The sequence below is a fragment of the Grammomys surdaster genome, unplaced genomic scaffold (assembly GCF_004785775.1).
Source record: "Grammomys surdaster isolate TR1022 unplaced genomic scaffold, NIH_TR_1.0 126198, whole genome shotgun sequence".
In the NCBI taxonomy this organism is placed as follows: Eukaryota; Metazoa; Chordata; class Mammalia; order Rodentia; family Muridae; genus Grammomys; species Grammomys surdaster.
The window spans coordinates 2,465,839-2,485,898 of NW_021621003.1; the positions used below are offsets into that span (position 1 = coordinate 2,465,839).

Sequence of the window (20,060 nt, forward strand, 5' to 3'; positions counted from 1 at the left end):
CTGTCTCCATCCACACAAAATGGGGTTGAGACTGCATTATCACAGAGATGACTGGAACCAGCAGCAGACTAAGGGGCTTAATACTCATACAAGCACTGTGAGGCTCAGAAGAAATGGCAGCCACAGCGAGCAGCACTGATCAATTCCTTGGAGGCCTGTCAATGGCTTCTGAACCTGCTGGGAAGCAACTCTTCTTTCCAGTCAGACAGACAAACTGGCCACCAGAACCACTAATGTCCCTCCCTTGTTGTCATTTCCTTTCCCGTCATTTTTGCCTCTTTAGCCTGGCTTCTGGTGGAGCCTTGCCATTCCAAGAAGTAAGAGTCAGGGGATGTCTCTTCCTGATGCTCTCTGGGATCCTAAAAGTCTGCCTGTTCACCCAGGAAACCCAGAGTCAGATAAAAGCAGGGGAGATTTTAACTAGACTGTGTTTGGGGCAGCAGTGCTCATTTAAATAATAGTGAAAACACAGTTTTAAACATGAAGTACTAGGCCCAGAGTTCCCATGTGGCCCTGGCTCCTGAGGTGGGGTGTGCAGAGCCAGTCCTTGGTGTTCTTCAGTTCTGTCCACCCTTGGGCTGGGCTCACAGGGCAGTCTGGAAGCACTCCTGGATCTGAAACTCAGCAGTGGAATTAAGGAAGGGATCGCTTGAAAACTCTTAAATCAGCCTTCCAATCACTAAGCAAGCTCTTGCAACACGTGCTTCATGAACCAGTGCACACGTGCAAACACACACGCGTGCACACACACACACACACAGCCAGGGGAGGAGATTTCAGAGCCATTGCAGGCTTGTGGGAACTGCCTGGGAGTGGTGCAAAATAGTTTCTAGAGTCGGCCTCCAAAAATAGCTCCAGCCCTGGGACTGAACAGACATGAGAATGGAGCACAAGCAAGTTCTTCCTGAGAAAAACCCTTTGAGACAGGTACTGGCCTGTCTCTGCTTCCTGGAGGCATCAGCCCTGTCTCTTTTTGGTCTCCTGAGATAACGAAGAGAAAAAAGCAGAAAGGGCATTGAGCGACCGGAGTCACTTCTACAACCTCATGTCCCCTACGGAAGAAAGCCTTTGCTGCCTTTGTGAAAACTTGAATTCTTTTAGCAGCACACTAGAAAGGTCTTTTCCATGACTTAGTCTAGGATGAGGAACAGTAACCACATATGTAAGGTTGCTGCATACAGGTCAGCAAGGATGCCATTTACACCTAAGGGCAAGCAGCAGACTGAATCTAGAGTCTCAGATCTGCTTGGTCAATCTAGACACCAAATCTGGACTGCAATTATAAACTGAGAGTAACCCCACTCAGGAAGGAATGAGGGGTTAACTTGATAGAACCAGAACCTGGAGACAATACCATTCCTACCAGGATATGGAGCTGAGGACACAGGTCCTCGTGCCCAGTTGAACCTTGACTGGTCATGTGGTGATCTTGGGGGAAGTCATCTCTCTAAAGCCTGTGGCTTTTTATTTGTACAGTAGGATAGAAAAGAAATACACTTCATTAGTATTGACGGTAAAATGAGATAATGTAGCCAACACAACAGTTGGAACATGGCAGTCATTCAATGAACTACTAGTGCTATTAGTACTATTTGGTCAATGAAAGCTATCAGAAGTGGAAACGTAAGGGTTGTTTGGAGAGTCAGTTCTGTTAAATGTTTTTGCTAAAGCAGACACATGAAGGAACTTTTCAATGAAGCAGACACAGGTGAAAGGATGTTTGATTAAAGCACATGAAAGGACGCATGAAGGACTCTCCACTAACAACAGGCATGCATTGGTCCACCTCACATTGCAGAGTTTAACTTCATTTGTGGGGACTCCATAGAGAGAAATGCACCAGAATACTTCTGGTGGTGTGCTGGTGGCTTCTTGCCGCTTCCATGGACTTGGGCTGATTGACAGAGTGATATCAGCTGATACAGACTCAAGTAAAGTTCTGCTAAGACAGACTCACATGCTGAAGCAAGACTGGTATAGGACATGTGACATTTAATGGGAATATAAATAAGACTCAACAGTCTGTGAGAGGGGCTTGCTTGGAGAGTTAGCTTTACAACGCTTCTTGGCCTTCGCTGATCGCCACTCCGTTGAACAAAACACGGCAAAGGACTTCTACTGGCATCCCTGGTGGTGCTGGTCCCTCTGCTGACTCCTGCTGATGCAGCTGAGGCCTGGCTTTCTTTGCTAGGTTGTGTCACTGCTGCTGCTATCCTCACACTACTGAACTGGATGCTACTGTATCCATGAAGTGTCTTCCAGTGGATCGAGCTGCCACTGCTGACCTGTGAACTGAACTGCTGATTTCCTGACAATACAGATAAGATTTGCTCCAAAGAATCATTTCTAAACAGGTTCACTTCCCCCGTATCCTAAGAACCTTTCTTTTCCACTACTTCTGGTGGGTGATGGGCTAGAAGGAAGGTTAAAACATTTAAGAACCATTATTAAAAATAGAGTTTAAAAAATGAAAATTGCAGCTATACGCTTTGTAATGGGGTTGACTCCTTGCTAGGAATTGAGACTAGCTTTGATGTCACCCTTTACCTTTGCATCATGCAGTTCTGTCCTGAACAACTCGTCTCCCCTTTTCCTTCTTCACCCCTGAGCTGAGAGAAGGAAAAGCAAGCAGACTTCTCACCAATCACCAGTGTGATTGATGGTGCACTGCAGGGGCTCTGATGGAACTCTATGTACAGGAGTTCCTCTATGTACACTCTATGTACACCCACTCCTCTGTCCACCAAAGCCTGGCCACTTTGACTTGTCCTTTACTTGAATCATTGGGTCCATAGCACAAGGAATACACAATATGTGCTTCAAGTCCACATTGCTATAAATATAGTCTGCATCATGAAGAGCATCGTGCTTGCCTGCTTTACCACAGTTGCTGATGTGTACACAGTATTCTGCAGGACATACTATACATCCTATTACATATGCATACGTCTCTATGAAGTGGCTGATTCATATAGGCATTCATAGACATATGCATGTCTATATGAATTGCCTGATACATCCTGAGTCCTGTGGGGTGAGGTAGCAAGCTGGAGATCCAGGAAGAACCAATGTTTTAATTTCAAGAAAGCAGGAAAATGGCCAGTGTCTTCATCTGACACCAGGCAGGAGGAATCTCTTCCTACTAGAGGAAGCCATCCATTCAAGCTTTCAACTAAATGTTGAAACCCACTCTCACTGGTGTAGAATGTTAGTGAAAACCATTTACCGACTTGTCGTACCTGGACACATCCTCAGCAATGCCCAGAGTAATATGTGGGCATCAAATAGTTTAGCCTCACCTGCAGCTCTCTTGCTCTCTCCCCTTCAGCTCAGGACAGCCATGAGGCTCTGCTCCTTCTGATGACCAGGAAGCTTTCTAGACTGAGTATAAGCTAAGAAAGTCTTTCTGTAAATCGGAATCACATGCTGCCCAGATGAACATCTGTGCAGGAAGTGGCTACTACAGCCATGTGCACGGAATCCTGCTTCTATCTCTTCCTGGCTGGTATATGTGAGTATCAATTCTTAGTTTTCTCATCCTTAGAAATCAGCACCATGGCTCAGCAGTTAAGAGCACTGACTGCTCTTCTAAAGGTCCTGAGTTCAATTCCCAGCAACCACATGGTGGCTCACAACCATCTGTAACGGGATCTGATGCCCTTTTTTGTTATGTCTGAAGACAGCAACAATGTACTGTTGCTACATAAAAAAAAAAAAAAAAAAAAAAAATCTTAAAAAAAAAAAAAGAAATGAGCGCCATAATCTGTCTACCCCACAAGAGGGAAATCAAGACTGAGGCAAACACTTGACCCTCTGAGGACCTCAGTAAAGGGGAGTTTTGTCACTGCCCCCAGTGTCTCAGTAAATGGACTCAGGTGTCAGTATGTCAGAGTGGCCTCCTCTTTACTGTGTTGTCTGCCTGGCCCTCCAGAATCCTTTACTATCTTGTGGCTAATGGCCCCCCAACACAACTCTTGCTATCCAGCTTTTGGGCTTCATTACTTGCAGAAATGTACTAGGCGCAATCCTCTTGAGACTTCTACTGTGCCCCAGAATAGTGTGCAATTCTTCATATTAAAAATGAATGAACCAGAATCTTCTTTTCCTACCCCAAGTCTCCTGGGGCACATTGGAAACTATAATCAAAGCAGTCTAAGTAGTTGGCACAAGCCCTGACTAAAGGCAGGCTGCCTCTAATCCTGTTTCTCTTAAGTATATTAAAAGACTTCCAGTCTCACATTAAATAAATTCCTTCATTCCAGGTATGGAGAGGGACGTTGAATATCCTTTTCTTCCAACTGGACTCCCCTTCTGGGAATTTTCACCCTCTTCCCCACAACCTCCACATTTCCTTCCCTAAGTAGGTGTGTGTGACGGGAGAACTGTCACCACACACTGAATACTTGCTGGGTTCCAAGCAGGCACATGATGAGCATTCTCTACCTCTGCACATCTACAGCTGATGCACATGCTCTACCTTCTGACAGCACACTCTCCTGCTGATCACTCTGCAGAGACAGAGGAACTCACATGGCTGAAGAGCCTGCCGCAGGAATAAATTAGTGGCTGGCCAAACCTACCTCCTTTTCAGGACCTGCCAGCTTTCTCCAGCTTCTCTCCTCTGACAGCAAGCATACCCACCCTAGTTCCTTGCTTCACTCCACCCACTGCTCTCTTACAGCAAGCATACCCGGTCTAGATCTTTGCCTTGCTCCTTTGCTGCTTGCATGTACACTTCAATTCTTTCAATAAAACATTTAAAATCTGGAAACAGGTCCAGAAAGAGACCATGAGTAACACTACTAACTTATCTCCTGACTCAGAATCCTGCTCACCCAACCCCATCCCCAACCCATGGCCCCCAGCAAGATATTATCTTTTACCTTGAGTTTACAAAGGCACCACAAGGGCACTAGAACATAACTGATATGCACTACCCTGAAGAGCAACTCTGAGCACTCCATTAGACCTTTGTGCTGGGGTTGTACACACTTAATCATACACGAGTATTATATATAAATGTTCTAGCTTTCTCTGTAATAACCCAGCCTGGGAGAAGAGCAGCTCAATTGAGGAAAGAAGTTCATCAGATTGTCCAGCGAGCAGATGTGGGGGCCCAGTCCACCATAGCCAGTGCCTCTGGGCAGGTGGTCCTACAATAAAGTGAAAAGCTGGATCCAGTCTATAAGGAGTGTTCACATGGTTCCTGCTGAGTTCACACCCTGAACTCCCTCAGTGATGGGCTATAGTTAGAATATGTACCTAAATACACACACAGGGGCTGTGATAGGGTGTGGAACCTTTACACTCCACAAGTTGCTTCTGGTCATGGTGTTTATCACAGCAACAGAAAGCAAATTAGGATGCAGTCAAATGTTCATCCCTGGAGTGGATAAGCCAATTATAATATACAGTATATACAGAAATATAAAAACTATTGTTTATTACTGGGTCAAAGAAGCCAGACAAAAGTGCCTGCTGTATGACTCCATTTACATAAAATTGAGAAAGTTCAGAGTAACCTCAGGTGACAGAAAGCATATTAAGAGTTCCCTGGGAATGAGGAAGGAGACACAGAAATCTCTGTGATTAATGATTTTGCTCTTTACCTCGGCTGTAGTGGTTTCACAGGCACACAGCAAAATGTACCCAACTGTATACATGTAATAGACAACTGTTTAACAACAAACCATAAGGTCTCTAGATGCACTCCCACTAAACGGATGAAAGTAATCCAAATACAGCATGTGATGGTACAAAACAAGGGGGCCGCCTGTTACTTTCTGTGGAACATAAAATAACCACTACACAGATCATCTGATGGTACCTAACAGAACTGAGCATGCATACACTCTACAAATGGCAAGTTCCATTCTTAGGCACACACTACCAAATAAACCAAATGGCAAAGTAACTGACACACATTCTGAAAGCAGACCAAACACACTGCTAAGAGGATGTGCAGCTATCTGGTTACGTGACAACATGAAAGTGATGTTTACTTTCACTCTCAGGTAGTGGCTGTGGCTCTATCTGAAAAGGGAGATGGGGCCAGGGGAGTTCACTTAAGCCAGGCAGACATGCTAATAACTCTGATGACGACAGAAACCTGTGCTGCCTCTCACTTTCTGCAGGCTTGAAACATTGTTTTAATACACTCAGACAACAAATTTCTACATGTCAAACTTTGTAACAAAGTAATTCACAGGAAAACCTACAGTCTAAAATGAATTTATTAAAAACAAATTTTATACAAATGTTATCAAAGAACAAATGAAAATTATAAAAATAGCCGGGCGGTGGTGACGCACGCCTTTAATCCCAGCACTTGGGAGGCAGAGGCAGGTGGATTTCTGAGTTCGAGGCCAGCCTATGTGAGTTCCAGGACAGCCAGGACTATACAGAGAAACCCTGTCTCGAAAAACAAAACAAAACAAAAATTAAATTATAAAAATATAAAACAAGATGTATATTTTTTTAAAGTGTGGACAGTTGCCAGATGTCATTAAAACTCCTAAAAACAAACAGTGTACAAAAACAGGAATGCTCTAATTTTTGGTCTCAGAATTCCTTTAGATCTAAAAACTTTTGTTATTTCTATCAATATTTAATGTACTAAAATTAAAACAAAGAAAAAATTTTGTTAAAATGTTTTTCATACAACACACACAATTATGCTTTCTCTTCCCTCAACTCTTCCCAAGTCCTCCCCATCTCAACACGCACCCAACTCCATGGCCTCTAAAACTAACTAACTAACTAAACTAACTAACTAACTAACTAACAAAACTAAGATACATTCAAACAAAGTAAAGACAGAAATTCTGTAAACTACCATTGGGTTCATTTTATGCTGGTAAACTACTCCTGGGCATGGAGCCTGCCCTGAAGGGTGGTTTAGACACCCAGGAAGACACCACTGGAGAAAGCTTTTTCCTTTGCCAGCGGGTATCAAGTGCAGGCAGCTTCTTGGTGAGGGGTAAGAGTGAATGTCCACGTTCCCCTAACAGCGCTGGGACCCCATCTGGCTTAAATTTGTGATGCTGCAAGTCCCTGTGAGTCCCTATATGTATCGGCCCTGTTGTGTATCTGTTGTATTTCCCTGGAGCACCAAAGATGTCAACACAGTAAAAACGGAAGACGGTATCTTATGAAAGTAGTTTCGACCTTCAAGATCCCTAGAAATCAAGGGTCAGGTGAATGCTAAGTGGTCTATGTGTCATACATATCTAAACACCAGAGGTAGACGGTCCCTTAGAAATATCAAGAGAAAATGAGAAAGACAAGGTGGTAACTATAACAAATACCTCTTTTAAAAATTACTTTTCCTATACAACTTTCTATTTTTCCTTGCTACACATTATTACATACACATAATTACAGAAATATATGTGTAGCTATGTATATGCTCACGTGTCAGTCCAAAGCCAGATGGTTCAGGCTCAGGAGTAGAATACTGGTTCTCCTGAGTAGCCAAGACTACGAGATTTATTCTCTGTGCCTCAGTTTCCATATCTACAATGAAAAGGATGATAGTGTATTCCTTTCTTACCTCAATATAATTAGTGAATAATGAAATATCCAATTCAAGTAAATGCTTTAAGATATTTAACATATGATAAACTGTACACATGATAGTGCTATATAGTAGAACTTTACCAATGAACACGAAATGGTCTATTTTTTTTCTAGGGAAATATAAAAAAATCTGCCACCAATCTGTCAACAGCCTGAACTTAGGTCTTCTTTGCCAATCATGGTATCAGCTTTGCTCTGTGGGACCTCCCTCAGTGTGGGACTGTCTGCCCTTTTCATTCCTCCACTGGCCTTCTCTGGAGACCTAGATAATGGAGTCTCTGTGTGCGAGTAGCCTTCTCCTGGTGGCCTCTGCTCCTTCCATACACCTTCTATTGGTGGACCTGAGCCAATCCAGTTAGAGAGGGACTTATTCTGGATTATGATTTCAGTCCACTATTGGCTGCCTTCACTGCTTGGGGCACCATGGTAATGTGAATGTGTGATAGGTTAGAACCTTTATGAGAAGAGTCACCAACTGGGGAGCAGGTCTTCATCACACAGCCTACGGAGGCGGAAGCTGTGTTTCCTATCCATAACGCACCATGTAGGAGAGTCCTCACAGTACTGGCCATGGCTTCAGCTCTGTGGGCAGCACAGCTGCTGCCCGCTCTTGTTGAACACTCAAAGAGAGCTGACACCCAGTCTTTTATATAGTGCCACTGACCTCTGGGAAACTGATGAGCTTTCTCACACCAAGAGGAATGAATGGGCTGCTTCATGGACATTCCCATCACTCCTTTCCACATCTCTTCATTCTCTTTTGGAGTATCAACAAGTCGGTTCCCACATACAGTTCTTGTAAGACAGTAGAAAGATGAGCACCGGGACCAGAAGGCAAAGCAGCCCATAAGGCCTTTCACCATTCATACAACTGCAGCTGTAGGGATATTTAACCTAAGGGCAGAGACTGAGCACAGAGCTACAGCTGCCCAACTGAACCATCACTGAATGGGAGCACAGTTATCTTTCCCTATATTACTCCAGAGTGGAGGAGCTGGCTAGACTGACAGATGTACTAGGGACAAACTTCTAATCGGAAATCATTAAAGACGACTCACATAGCCCATTAGGATGAGGAGTACAGTGCACGTCGTACTACTTCAGAGGCAAAAGAAGCATGAGCGTGTGTGGCTGTGACACTGAGGGAGGGGTGCAGATGAACAAAAGACTGAGGTGACATTCAGAACAGAAGAGGCCATTTGTGTTCTGTGACTTGAGTCTCGCTCTGTAGCTGAGGCTATCTTCTAACTCATCGTCCTCTTGCCTTTACTTACCATCTGACAGGTGTAGCCACTAGACCGGCTTTAAAATCACACAACTCTCAACAGAAGGAATACAGAGTGCAAAGCCTTTGTGGTGAAACATGACTACTTGTCCAAGAAGGGAGATTCAATACCATCTTCTGGCTTCCATGGGCACTACAAGCATGTGGTACACATACGTACATGCAAGCAAATCACTCATGCACTAAAATAAAAATAAAATTTTAAAATAGCAATAATACTAAAGGGTACTTTAATATTCATTGGCACAAGATACTTGTCATCTAAAGAAAAGTGTTCTCAATACCACACACACACACACACAGAGAAACACACATACACACCTTCCAACAGAAAAGAGAATGCATGTAACCTGTGCTAACACAGTCTCTGAAGAGGGAAACTTAACAGTTGTTATGTGAAACAATAGTAAAACTAAAGCAGAATTCTCCTCCATGGTGAATGGGACCCAAGTGCCTGCCCCTTGCTGTCACCCACGCTACGGTACTTGGCACAGTCCTGACCCAAAGAAGACACAAAGGTCTAGTCAGGAAGTTACAGGAGCAACAAGACTTGTCTTGTTTGGTGGCTGCAATTAGAAACTGCATTCTAAATGACAGTCATCTGAAACACTTGTGAAACTTGTTGAAACTCAACGACAATTAGAGCGAGTCGTGTTGAATAATAAGTGTCCCTTTATTTGCTGATTATAATAGCAACAAAAAAGTGTTTCCTTGAGTTGATGTCAGAGGCGACTTCTTCCCAAATGTTAAGCAGTGTACAACATCAGTATTAAAATGTTAAATTTCACATTGTCTATACCACTTTGATCTTCTGAACAATTTGAGCAAAATAAGGTAAAAGATTACATTTATTTTATCTTTAGGAATGTAAAGGTCTAATTATTCAAACAGTTTTATTATAAAACTAAACTCTGAAGGTGTCTACAGAGTTGGCTTTTTAAAGTGTTTTCTCTTTAAGTCAGTAGTCTAACAAGGATTAGAAAAGACAAAACTGTTCAGTGTCTGACAAAGTAGAAAGGGTAAAACATAAATAAGGCTTTAATTTGGCAAAATATAATACAACGCCTTCTGTTAACTTCTAACGAGTAATTTCCCAATTACTTCACTCTGTAAAAGATAAGAAAGCAATCTATTTAGAACAAAGTAAGAAAAGCAACCCACATGCATGTATCCCACAGAGATTTCACGAGATCCAGCCTGGCACTTCAGTGATACCCGGAGCACCTCATACTGATGGTGATCACGACAAGAAAAGACCTCAGGATTCAGAAGCCTTTATATAAAGATTTTGAAATGACAATCCTGAGAAGCCATTTTTATTAGTCTTGCTCAGTATAATGCAAACCCAAGGTGCAAAGTGGAACAGGCTGAAACTTACAAACCCCATCTCCAGTAAGAACAAACACTCCTAAGGCAGGAGGCGGTCAGCACTCAGTCTCTCTCTGTCTTAAAGCTCTCTAATCATTAAGCCCTTTTCATAGCACCAAGTCGGGAGATTTGGCATATTTTGTCCAAACTTTCTATGACTATGCTATTAAATGCAAAGAAAAGCTTCAGCAAACCATTAATGATGTTGGCAAAATGACTTTAGCTATTATTCTAGAGAAGACAGAGAAATTACACAAGGGAAGAAATAAACACAACGAGAACATAAAATAAAAACTGACAACATGAAGGAGAACAAGATTAAGAAAGAATCTGGAAAAGGAATAGTCAGGCTGAAGCCATGAGAAGAGAAGAATTTCTCTACGAAAGAGAAATGAAAGTCATCTACCAATTTGGGGAAGAAAAGTGCCAGAAACATGACTTCCAGAAAATAGAAAATTAAGCTTACAAAGATACAGGCTATGCTGAGAGCTTCTGGCCTAATAGTAAAGATGGAAACGGGTTTACTGCACTCAGTCTTCTGAGAGGACGTCAGCACTGTTAAGGGCATGGGCTTAGGTAGGCTAAAGGATGGCTCTCCTGAATAGAAACCGTTCACAGTACGTACCTGCCATGTCATAAGAGAAGACTGTCAACTTCTTCACATGCCTAACCTACTGTTGGGGCTTCTGCGTGGCTGTCAGTCAGAGGAACTTTGGTATAGATTCTAAATAGCAGTCTGCCTTGTCCCTTTGTACCTACAGGGTATCACAGTAATTCTGGGGCAAAGAGCCTCAGAAGAAAAATATCTGAAATATTCTTTGTATACTCAAATGCTATCCCCTTAGCAGTATGATTTAAGTCAGACAAAGGGACTAAACTTGGCTTTTCTACAGTTGTGTAAGCAACAAGAGTTCATAACATGATCTAACAATGGACTTATTATTTCTCCTAAACCAAATCCCTCACTTCTAGCATGAAGAAGTAAGAAGATTATCTACAAAAGGAAACTCAATCAAAACACCAACTTGGTACGATGGTGCCACCATGATTCTAGCACATTCAAGGCCAGACCTCAACACTGCCTGAACAAGTCACCTCAAAACAAAACAAAACAAAACAAAACAAAACAAAACAAAAACCACCAAGCCAGCTCTAATCAGCAGAAATTATGGAAATCTACTACTCCCATCTTTAGTTATACAATAAATATTGTATATTCTTTTCATGTTACAAAGTTAGGATGGCTTCATTTTTCAGTCCAATATTAATAAAACAAAGCCAAAAGCAACCACAGTCATAACAAGAGGGGAAATGGCCAGAAGTAGGATCAGAATCAACTAACGGACGACTGTGGGTATCACCACAACAGACCACTCAGGTAGCCACGTCACGTCACAACCAAGCTGCCTGTAGTAACTACACTGTAATTCTATTCCTCTAAACCAAAAGACTTCAAAATGTGTGCACAAAAGGAACAAAACAAGAAAGGTCAAAGCTGCCACCTAGAAACTGTGAGAGGGAACATTTCTTGGGTGACATGAAGATCACTTTACAGTGAGTAACGTTATCTGTACTTCTCCCCACTGCATTATTTATAAGGAAGCAGCAGTTCTTAGTGTCCGTACCCCACACCTGGATTACTTCTCCTTTGTGAGTTGTTGATTTACTTCCTGAAGCAATTGCTGTAACTGTGTCACAGTCTGATTGAGACTTACAGACATCGTCTCTTTCTCAGGAGACTCCTGAAAAGAAGGTGGAAGGGACAATAACTTCAAAAGCCTCCAAACACAAAGACAACAGTGTGCAACCAAAAAGGGAAATGACCTAAGCATTTGTAAAACACAATTAGCTAGCGACACTAAAAAATCACACACAAAAATGTTTGCTGATTAGTGGAACAAACTAGCTGGCACCAAAGAAGACTATATTGCATAAAATGCTGGCCACAAAGGAAAACTCTAGTCTGTAAACATTGTAAATAATGTAGTTTTCCTTTCAGAAAACAAAACAATTATGTTTAAAAAAAAAAAACTTATCCAGCAAAGGAGAGCATGCCTCCAACAGCCCCAAGCACAGGGGCCACACACAGGTGCTACTGGGTGCCACAGCTACTCTCTACTCAGGGTCTCCATGGTACTCAGTTGTTCCTTCCGATAACCCTACAGGACAGGTGACATTGCCAATACTCTTTACTGAAGCAGAGTGACAGCCACACATGAAGTTAGTAAGCAGCACGGCACAGTCAAGCATTCAAACTCTAATTCCAAAGCACTAATGCACACACCTCTCCATAAAAACACTGCAGTTAACATAGGATCTCACAAAGAAAGGTGAAACTACCAATAACTAGGATGCAGCGGTACTCTGGTGAGAAGACAGCTTCTGGTTAAGAATACTATATATGGAGCTGGGTTAGCTCAATGAGGCAGAGCTTGTGTAATATGCACAAGGCCATGGATTCCATCCCCAAGTTTGCTCCCTTCCCCCAAACATGGAAGAACAGTTTGGAACCAAAGAACATGCTTCTTCTTCAAAAAGTTTATAAGGTAACTAATCTAGAAATTTGAGGTTAAAGGAAATACCCACCATTTCTGGGGAAATATCACTATTCTCAATAACAACAGTGTCTCCAGCAGGTTTTAGTGAAATTTTTGAGTGGATAAAGTTCAGTGACTGTTGAGCCTGTAACAAAAGCATAAAGAGAAGATACATCAAAACACACAAAGGAAATAATTTAATATGTATTCCGTACAGAATTAAAGCTCCTCTCAACACATGATGTAAGACATTTGTCACTGAAAAGAGCTACTCATCCCCCGCCAACTTATAACAACATGTATGTACATTTTAGCAGCTCAAACATGGGAACTGAATAAAGAAATTAAAACTAGAAGCAACCACACTGATAAATTTAAGTTTTAGCCTAGACTACAAGTCTGCCAACTCCAGCCCACAATCTGTTTTTTAACAGCTCATATCTAAGAACAGGTTTTATGGTTTTTGGTTTTGTTTTTTATTTCATTTTAATTTTATGTGTATTGGTGTTTTGCCTTCATATATGTCTGTTCGAGGGTGTTGAATTCCCTGGAACTGGAATTACAGACAGTTGTGAGCTGCCACATAGGTGCTGGGAATTTAACCCAGGTCCTTTGGAAGTCAATGTTCTCACCACTGAGCTCTCTCTCCAGAGTTTCAAGTGTTTAGCTAATGAACTTTGGTATTTTTGAGACAGGCTGGTAGCTCAGACTAGACTTGAACTCATTGTGTAGATACACAAGGATCATATGATCTTCTAACTCCTGCTGCCCAAGTACTTGGATTACAGCAGGCACCACCAATACTTGGCCTCGCATGTTTTTGAATGAAACATGTAAGTCTATCACATGTGGACCACTAATACTAAACTCGTCTGGGTTTGCTGACTCCTCATCTGGAACCTTTTTTGAACATAAAGCATATTTAGAGAAAATTAGCAGAAAACATTTTATGACTAGGCGCCAACATTATGTTTTTAAACATTAATTAATTTATTTTTTATGTATGAGTGCTCTATCTGCATGTACACCTGCATGGGAGAAGATGGCATCAGATCACATTATAGAAGGCTATGAGCTACCATGTGGTTGCTGAGAATTGACCTCAGGCCCTCTGGAAGAGCAGTCAGTGCTCGTAACCGCTGAGCCGTCTCCGCAGCCCCATACGTTATGTTTATACTGCATGTTTTACAAAGTGTTTTGTTAACTCAGTAAAACACATTCATGTGCATTTGAATTCTAACTGAGCATTCCTACTATCTAGAGGCAGGAGAGTGTCACCTACCACTGCCACTTCAGCCACAGACACACCATGGCCTACCTACACCTTTAAGCACTGGTACTGTCTGAGAAACTGCACTGCCAGCCTAAAGTTACATCTTTTATATTATGATGCATAAGTCAAAATTTAAAGTAATACAACAAATTAAATGAATACACATCGCAACCTTAAGAGTCTATGCTCTCTCTGGGCATGGTGGCACAAACATTTAATCCCAGCTCAAGAGGCAACTCCATAAGCTTGAGGCCAGCTGGTCTACACAGAGAATTCCAGGCCAACTAAGGCTATGAGACCCTAGCTCAAGTCAAAAAAAAAAAAAGAGGTGGTACTCTAACACAAACTTTCTAAATTCACATTTAACATTTAATCTGTTCTTAAATAATCTGAAAATTTTCAAGCATTTCTCAATTCTTAGTCTTTTTTATTAACAGTCATAAGCTCTAAGTGTGTACAACAAAAATACTTTTCATGTATTTGAAATTTATACATGCCATGATATTTAAATAAGAAACTTAAAAGATGTTATTATATTAATAATTATTTACAGTAACTGGTATAGGTATCAAAACCTAAGCTGTGTAAATCCTTGATTATGCAATTCCAAGAAAGGGATATAATGTAATTTTTCTGATAAATATAATCTCTCAAAAATACTAGGATAGCTCTGTTAAAGCATATAAAAAGTACTAAAACCACTGGACATCAGAACTACAAATAACCTGTTAACCAAATGAAAAGAACCAGAAATACGATCCTAAAGAAATCATCAATTTGAATAAGAGAATAAAAAAAAAAAAAATTTGTGCTCAGCATGGTGACATACACCTGCAATCCAGCAGTCAGGAGGCTACAACACTAAGTTCAAGGTCAGCCTGGGCTACACAATGAGAACCATCTCAGAAGAAACAAGACAAGGAGGAGGAAGGAAGAGGAAAGAAGAAGGAAGAGGAAGAAGAGAAGGAAATAGAAGAAGAGGAGAAGAGGAGGGAAGGAGGAAGAAGGAAGAGGAGGAGGAGAGAAGGGAAGAAGAAGAAACATATATTGGTGCAAAACACTGACTTAAAGAAACAAACTTCTGAAATTACAGATATTTATGTATTTTTTGTTTCCTAAACAAACTGAAATGTATGCCACCATGCCCCCTCCTTGATGATAACGGACTGACCCTCTGAACATATAAGCCAGTCCCAATTAAACGTCCTTTGTAAGAGTTGGCTTGGTCATGGTGTCTGTTCACAGCAGTGGAAGCCGTATGACAGTGACAATGGCAAATTTTACTTGAAAACTTTGGAGGGCTGGGGAGGTGGCTCAGCAGTGAAGATCACTCACTCAGTTTAACCCCGTGAACAGGACCTGAGCTCAATTCTCAGCACCCACATGTAGCTCACAATCATCGGCAACTCCATTACAGGACACCCAAAGTCTCTAGAAGTACTAAGTACCCATGTGGTACACAGACATACATGCCAACAAAACACAACACATATACACACCAAATAATTTCAAAGAATCTTCAAAAATGAAGAAATAAAAAGTAAAAACTTTAACTTCAAATGAGGAGACAAGTCAAAGGGCTTTCTTGTTGTTATTGCTGTTGTGACGCAGCCAGCAGCCTACACGTCTAAGGACCCAAAAGGACAGGAGTGCTTTTACAGGGTGTCTGATTGAGATGCCTGCAGGACACTGGTTGTGGACACTGTCTCCAGGTCAAGCAGTGTCTTACCTTATGCAAATCATCAGCTACCTTCTTTCTCTCTGTTTGTTCATTTTGAAGTTTGGAGCGTGTTTCATTTAATTGTGTCTTGAGCTGTAGAAATAAAGGAACAGAACAATTATTTGTTTATGAAGAATGACTAGGAAAGAATGGGCTCTTAAGAGCCATGATGCACAGTGGATTAGCTAACAGCTGGCCAGAGGTACAGAAAAGCTGGCAGCACAGAGATCCGACCTGCAGAGCTGAACTTAAGAGATGTGAAAATGAACTAGAGTTTAGTGTAGAAAACTTTTAACCCCAAACCAGAGCTAGACACTAAGAGCCTTTAACAGTTACTGTTCCTAATTACTGAAACTATTCCAAATTACAAGGAAACAGAAAAATTTCTAATCATCTTTAAAACACTCCCTTAACCTACAGTTCTTTTTACAAGTCAGTTGGTGCATGGGGACGGCTGAAGGCTTAGCTTGGTGTTTAAGAGGACGTGTTCTTGGAGAGGACCTTAGTTTGATGTCCAGCACCCAAACACAGCTGTCTTTAACTCAGGTTCCATGGGATTCAATAACTTCTTCTGGCTTCCGTAGGTACTAAGACATGAACTTGGTGCAAAGACATACATGCAGACAAAATACTCATACATATAAAATAATAAATGTAAATTTTTAAAAAGTTATTACTTTAAGCCAGTGAAAAGTTTAAAAATCCAACAGAGGAACTTTGAAAACAGCAATGTAAGGTCTCTCTAGCCTAAACTGCACCAGTAAGAAACGTCAAGAGGTTACATTGCTGCTCTTCCAGAAACTTTGGTTCAATTCCAAAGGCTCAATTCCCGGCAACCACACAACTTACAGCCATTTATTTATAACTCCAGTCTCAGAGGATCCAATGTTCTCTTCTGGCATTGGTGGGCACTAGATACATACATGCATGCAAATACTCATAGACATAAAATATTTGTTTTTAAAAATATTGAGAAAGAATTCTCAACAGCCAAATTGTCAAAAACAGGCTGTATATGACCCCAGTATCCATGCATAATACTTCTTTCTCACAACTATTCCAATTAAATAGAAAGATAATTATTCACATTGTCTAAAAAGTTAATGCCAGGCATGGTGGCACACACCTTTGATCCCAGCATTTGGAGGTGGAGGCAGGCAGATCTCTGAGTTCAAGGCCAGTGTGGTTTACAGATGGAGTTTCCAGGACAGCCGGGGCTACAAGGAGAAAGCCTGTCTGGAAAAAGTGTGTGTGTGTGTGTGTGTGTGTGTGTGTGTGTGTGTGTGTGTGTACATGTTACTGATTTTCCTCCCAGCCATGGGCATGACTTTCAAAACACTTTTGGAATCTTAGTAAGGTAACAAGCAAGTGAATAAATAAAACAAATAAATATACTATATTTAAAATGGTATGAGGAATTCCCACTTGGTCAATTTATTTGGTAAAGTACATTTAAATGCCTAAAGTTTCTGCTTTTTGTACCTAACAGAGAGCTCAGCTCTCTTTGGCAGAGAAGACCATCTTCTGACAAAACTATACAACAGTGTATTTATGGCCAAGCAAATTTATTTTATTTTAAAATAAAGCAACTATTACAATCACAAGACAAGAAAGAAAACCAGAAATTGCCACTTAAAACTTTCTCCTGATAGCAGAAGGGTAATTAACAGAGACCAACCAACAAAATGGAGGTGTAGCCACCAGTCTACAGATCAGGCACAAATGCTACAACTGCTGAGTCAGCTTCTAAGCATCAAAACTAAGAAGAAAACTCTCTAGTTAAAAATGAATCTGCTATCTGGTCAGTAGTGGCACAAGTCTTTAATTCAGCACTTGGGAGGAAGAGGCGAGCTGATCTCTTTGAGTTTAAGGCCAGCCTGGTCTACAGAGGAAGTTCTAGGAGAGCAAAGGTTACATAAAGAAATACTATCTAAAAAACAAAACAAAACAAAAAGAAAGTCAGTAATGGTGACTACACTTTTAATCTCAGCACTTGAGAGGCAGAGGCAGGCAGATCTTTCACTTCGAGGTCAGCCTGGTCTACAAAGTGAGTCCCGGGACAGCTACGGCTAAATAGAGAAACCATGTCTCAAAAAACAAAACAAAATAAACGAATAAAGATTCTTCTAAAACATTCTATAGGCTTACAACTGTGAAATATCACAGACCTAATCAGTGAGATATACACCAAATACATGCAAAAAACTAGTCTTATATTGCACTAGAAATGGGTATAGTTAAACCAAACATTGGTAAATACAACAAGGATTTAAAATATAGGGGTGTATATGTGCACATGTATGTGCACACAATACTCTACTCCTCATACAACTCTAAAAACTAATTCTCAATAATTACTGTCATACAAAGCATCACGATGCACACCTGTAAATCTCAATAAATCTCAATACTCTGCAAACTGATTTAGAAAGATTGCTGCCAGTTCAAGGCTAGCCAGGATTATATAGCCAAGCTGCCTCCAAATACCCCAATCAGGAAGAAAGAGAAGCAGCCAGGGGACAGGGAAGCAGGGATGGGTGTGGAGGGGAATGGCCAAGACACGTATATGAAGATGCTGTGAGAAACTCAGTACTATATGCTAACTTAAATTTTTTAAACAGAAAAATAAAAAAAAAAAAGTACTAAGTATAACTGCTGTAACAAAGCCTGATCAGGAATGAGAAAAAAAACAGGCCTAGTAAGCTCTCCATGTGCACCTGTAGTGCTAAGTGAACAACTCTCAACTGGCAGGATTAATCTGAATTCAGGAGAAAATTACTTTACTCTTCCAGTATGCTCAGATTTTTTTTTTTTTAAAGGTAACGTTATAAAGTGTTTTAAATCCCAGGAAGATGCAATTAGTGTATAAAACAGAACAGGATAACGCTAGCTAGCTAACAGGTCAGCATGTCAACAATCAGTACAAACCCTTAAAAATTACAACATGAATGCAAAGAACTTCATGTCTTAACAAATTTAGCTGAAATTTAGCCTGGGGCCGTCATCCTAGCTACTGGGGAGGCTGGGGCATCCTGGGCTACAAAACTCAAAGCTACCTTAGGCAATTCAACAAGACCTTGTATCAAAAGTAAAAGGAAGGGCTGGGGATGCAATTTAGATAAAATGTTTGCCTATTATGCACGAGGTCCTAGGTTTAATTCCTAGAACCACAGGAAGGAAGGGAGAAAAAGGAAAGAAGGGAGAGGGAGGAAGGGAAGGAGGAGATTGGTTCAGTCAGTCAATCATTGTGGGTTACTAAGAGTTAGATTACATACTGATAATGAACACTGGCTCACATCTGTAATCCCAGCTAAAATACTGAGAATTACTGTGAGTTTGAGACCAGCCTACATAAAAGACCTTGACTCAAAAGAACAAATAGAACAGAAATTACTTTTAAAAGTTCTGAAATTTACTTTTAGAAAGACTAGTTAGCTTTGGTTAGGGTTATTTCTTGAATGAAGAACACTCATCTGTAAGCTACAAAACTAGAAATCCTAGTTAACTATGATAGTTCAAGAAGACAATCTTTTCAACTCCTTCAATCAAATTTTGTTTCCTTATTCACCAAAAACTAACACTGTTCAAGAAATTAGGTTGCATAAAAAGCAGAAAACTTTGAAATAGAGTTGGAAGCCAAACATGCCATTATTAGGAGCTAAGAAAAGAAGAACCGTCTTCAGAGACATCAGAAGAGAAAGATTAACTCTAACCTAAGGAAAGTGCCAAGCTAAAGGTGGTTAGCCGGGAAAAGAAGTCTGGTGGAGTCTGCACACCAGCACACGTGTCCCCAGAGTCTACCGGACACTCAGTGGAGGACAAGCTTCTTACCAAGTTAAGCTCTTCATTCTGTCTTACTGCTTCAGAATATGAATCATCAAGTTTTTTCTGCAACTCAGTCAACAGATCTTTCAGCTGCAATGAAGTTTACAATTTAAGATTGATCTCCATGATAACCCACACTTTGCAGCTACTCGGAAGCCCTTCTACAAACAACTTAAACATTAATGCCATGTCTCAACTGAACAGAAAGTGTGAAGAATGTCTAAGTACCTCTCTGACTTCCATCACGTACGACGATCGCTCCACCTCAGCCTTCTCTAGCTCCATTTCCAAATGTTCTCGTTCTCTTCTCAGCTGTCAACACAACAGAGGGAAGGTAAGTCATTTACATTTTCCTTCCATGATTTTTCCCATAATAGAATGTTAGGATACTTATGTAGGATACTTATGAATTTAAAGCTGTTATCAGCTCAAACTACTCAAGATAAAAACATATGAGACATAAATGTAACTTTA

The 20,060-nt window shown here is 41.0% G+C and overlaps 1 protein-coding gene across 24 annotated transcripts in view; it reads right to left on the minus strand.

The window, feature by feature from the left end:
• Positions 1-9,512: 9,512 nt before the first annotated feature.
• The window catches only part of Ktn1 (kinectin 1), an 88,928-nt gene continuing 78,380 nt past the window's right edge, over positions 9,513-20,060 (minus strand). For 8 of the 24 annotated variants that reach the window (XM_028758497.1, XM_028758498.1, XM_028758495.1 and 5 more), the window contains 5 exons: positions 19,815-19,898; positions 15,771-15,854; positions 12,818-12,913; positions 11,857-11,973; positions 9,513-9,970 (listed from right to left, as the gene is read on the minus strand). In XM_028758497.1, the coding sequence (XP_028614330.1) occupies positions 11,869-11,973; positions 12,818-12,913; positions 15,771-15,854; positions 19,815-19,898 (369 nt within the window). In that variant the 3' untranslated portion in view covers positions 9,513-9,970; positions 11,857-11,868. Of the gene's footprint in view, positions 9,971-11,856; positions 11,974-12,817; positions 12,914-15,770; positions 15,855-19,592; positions 19,677-19,814; positions 19,899-20,060 lie in introns of all 24 variants that reach the window. The other 16 variants (XM_028758494.1, XM_028758491.1, XM_028758490.1 and 13 more) reach the window with 4 other exon arrangements.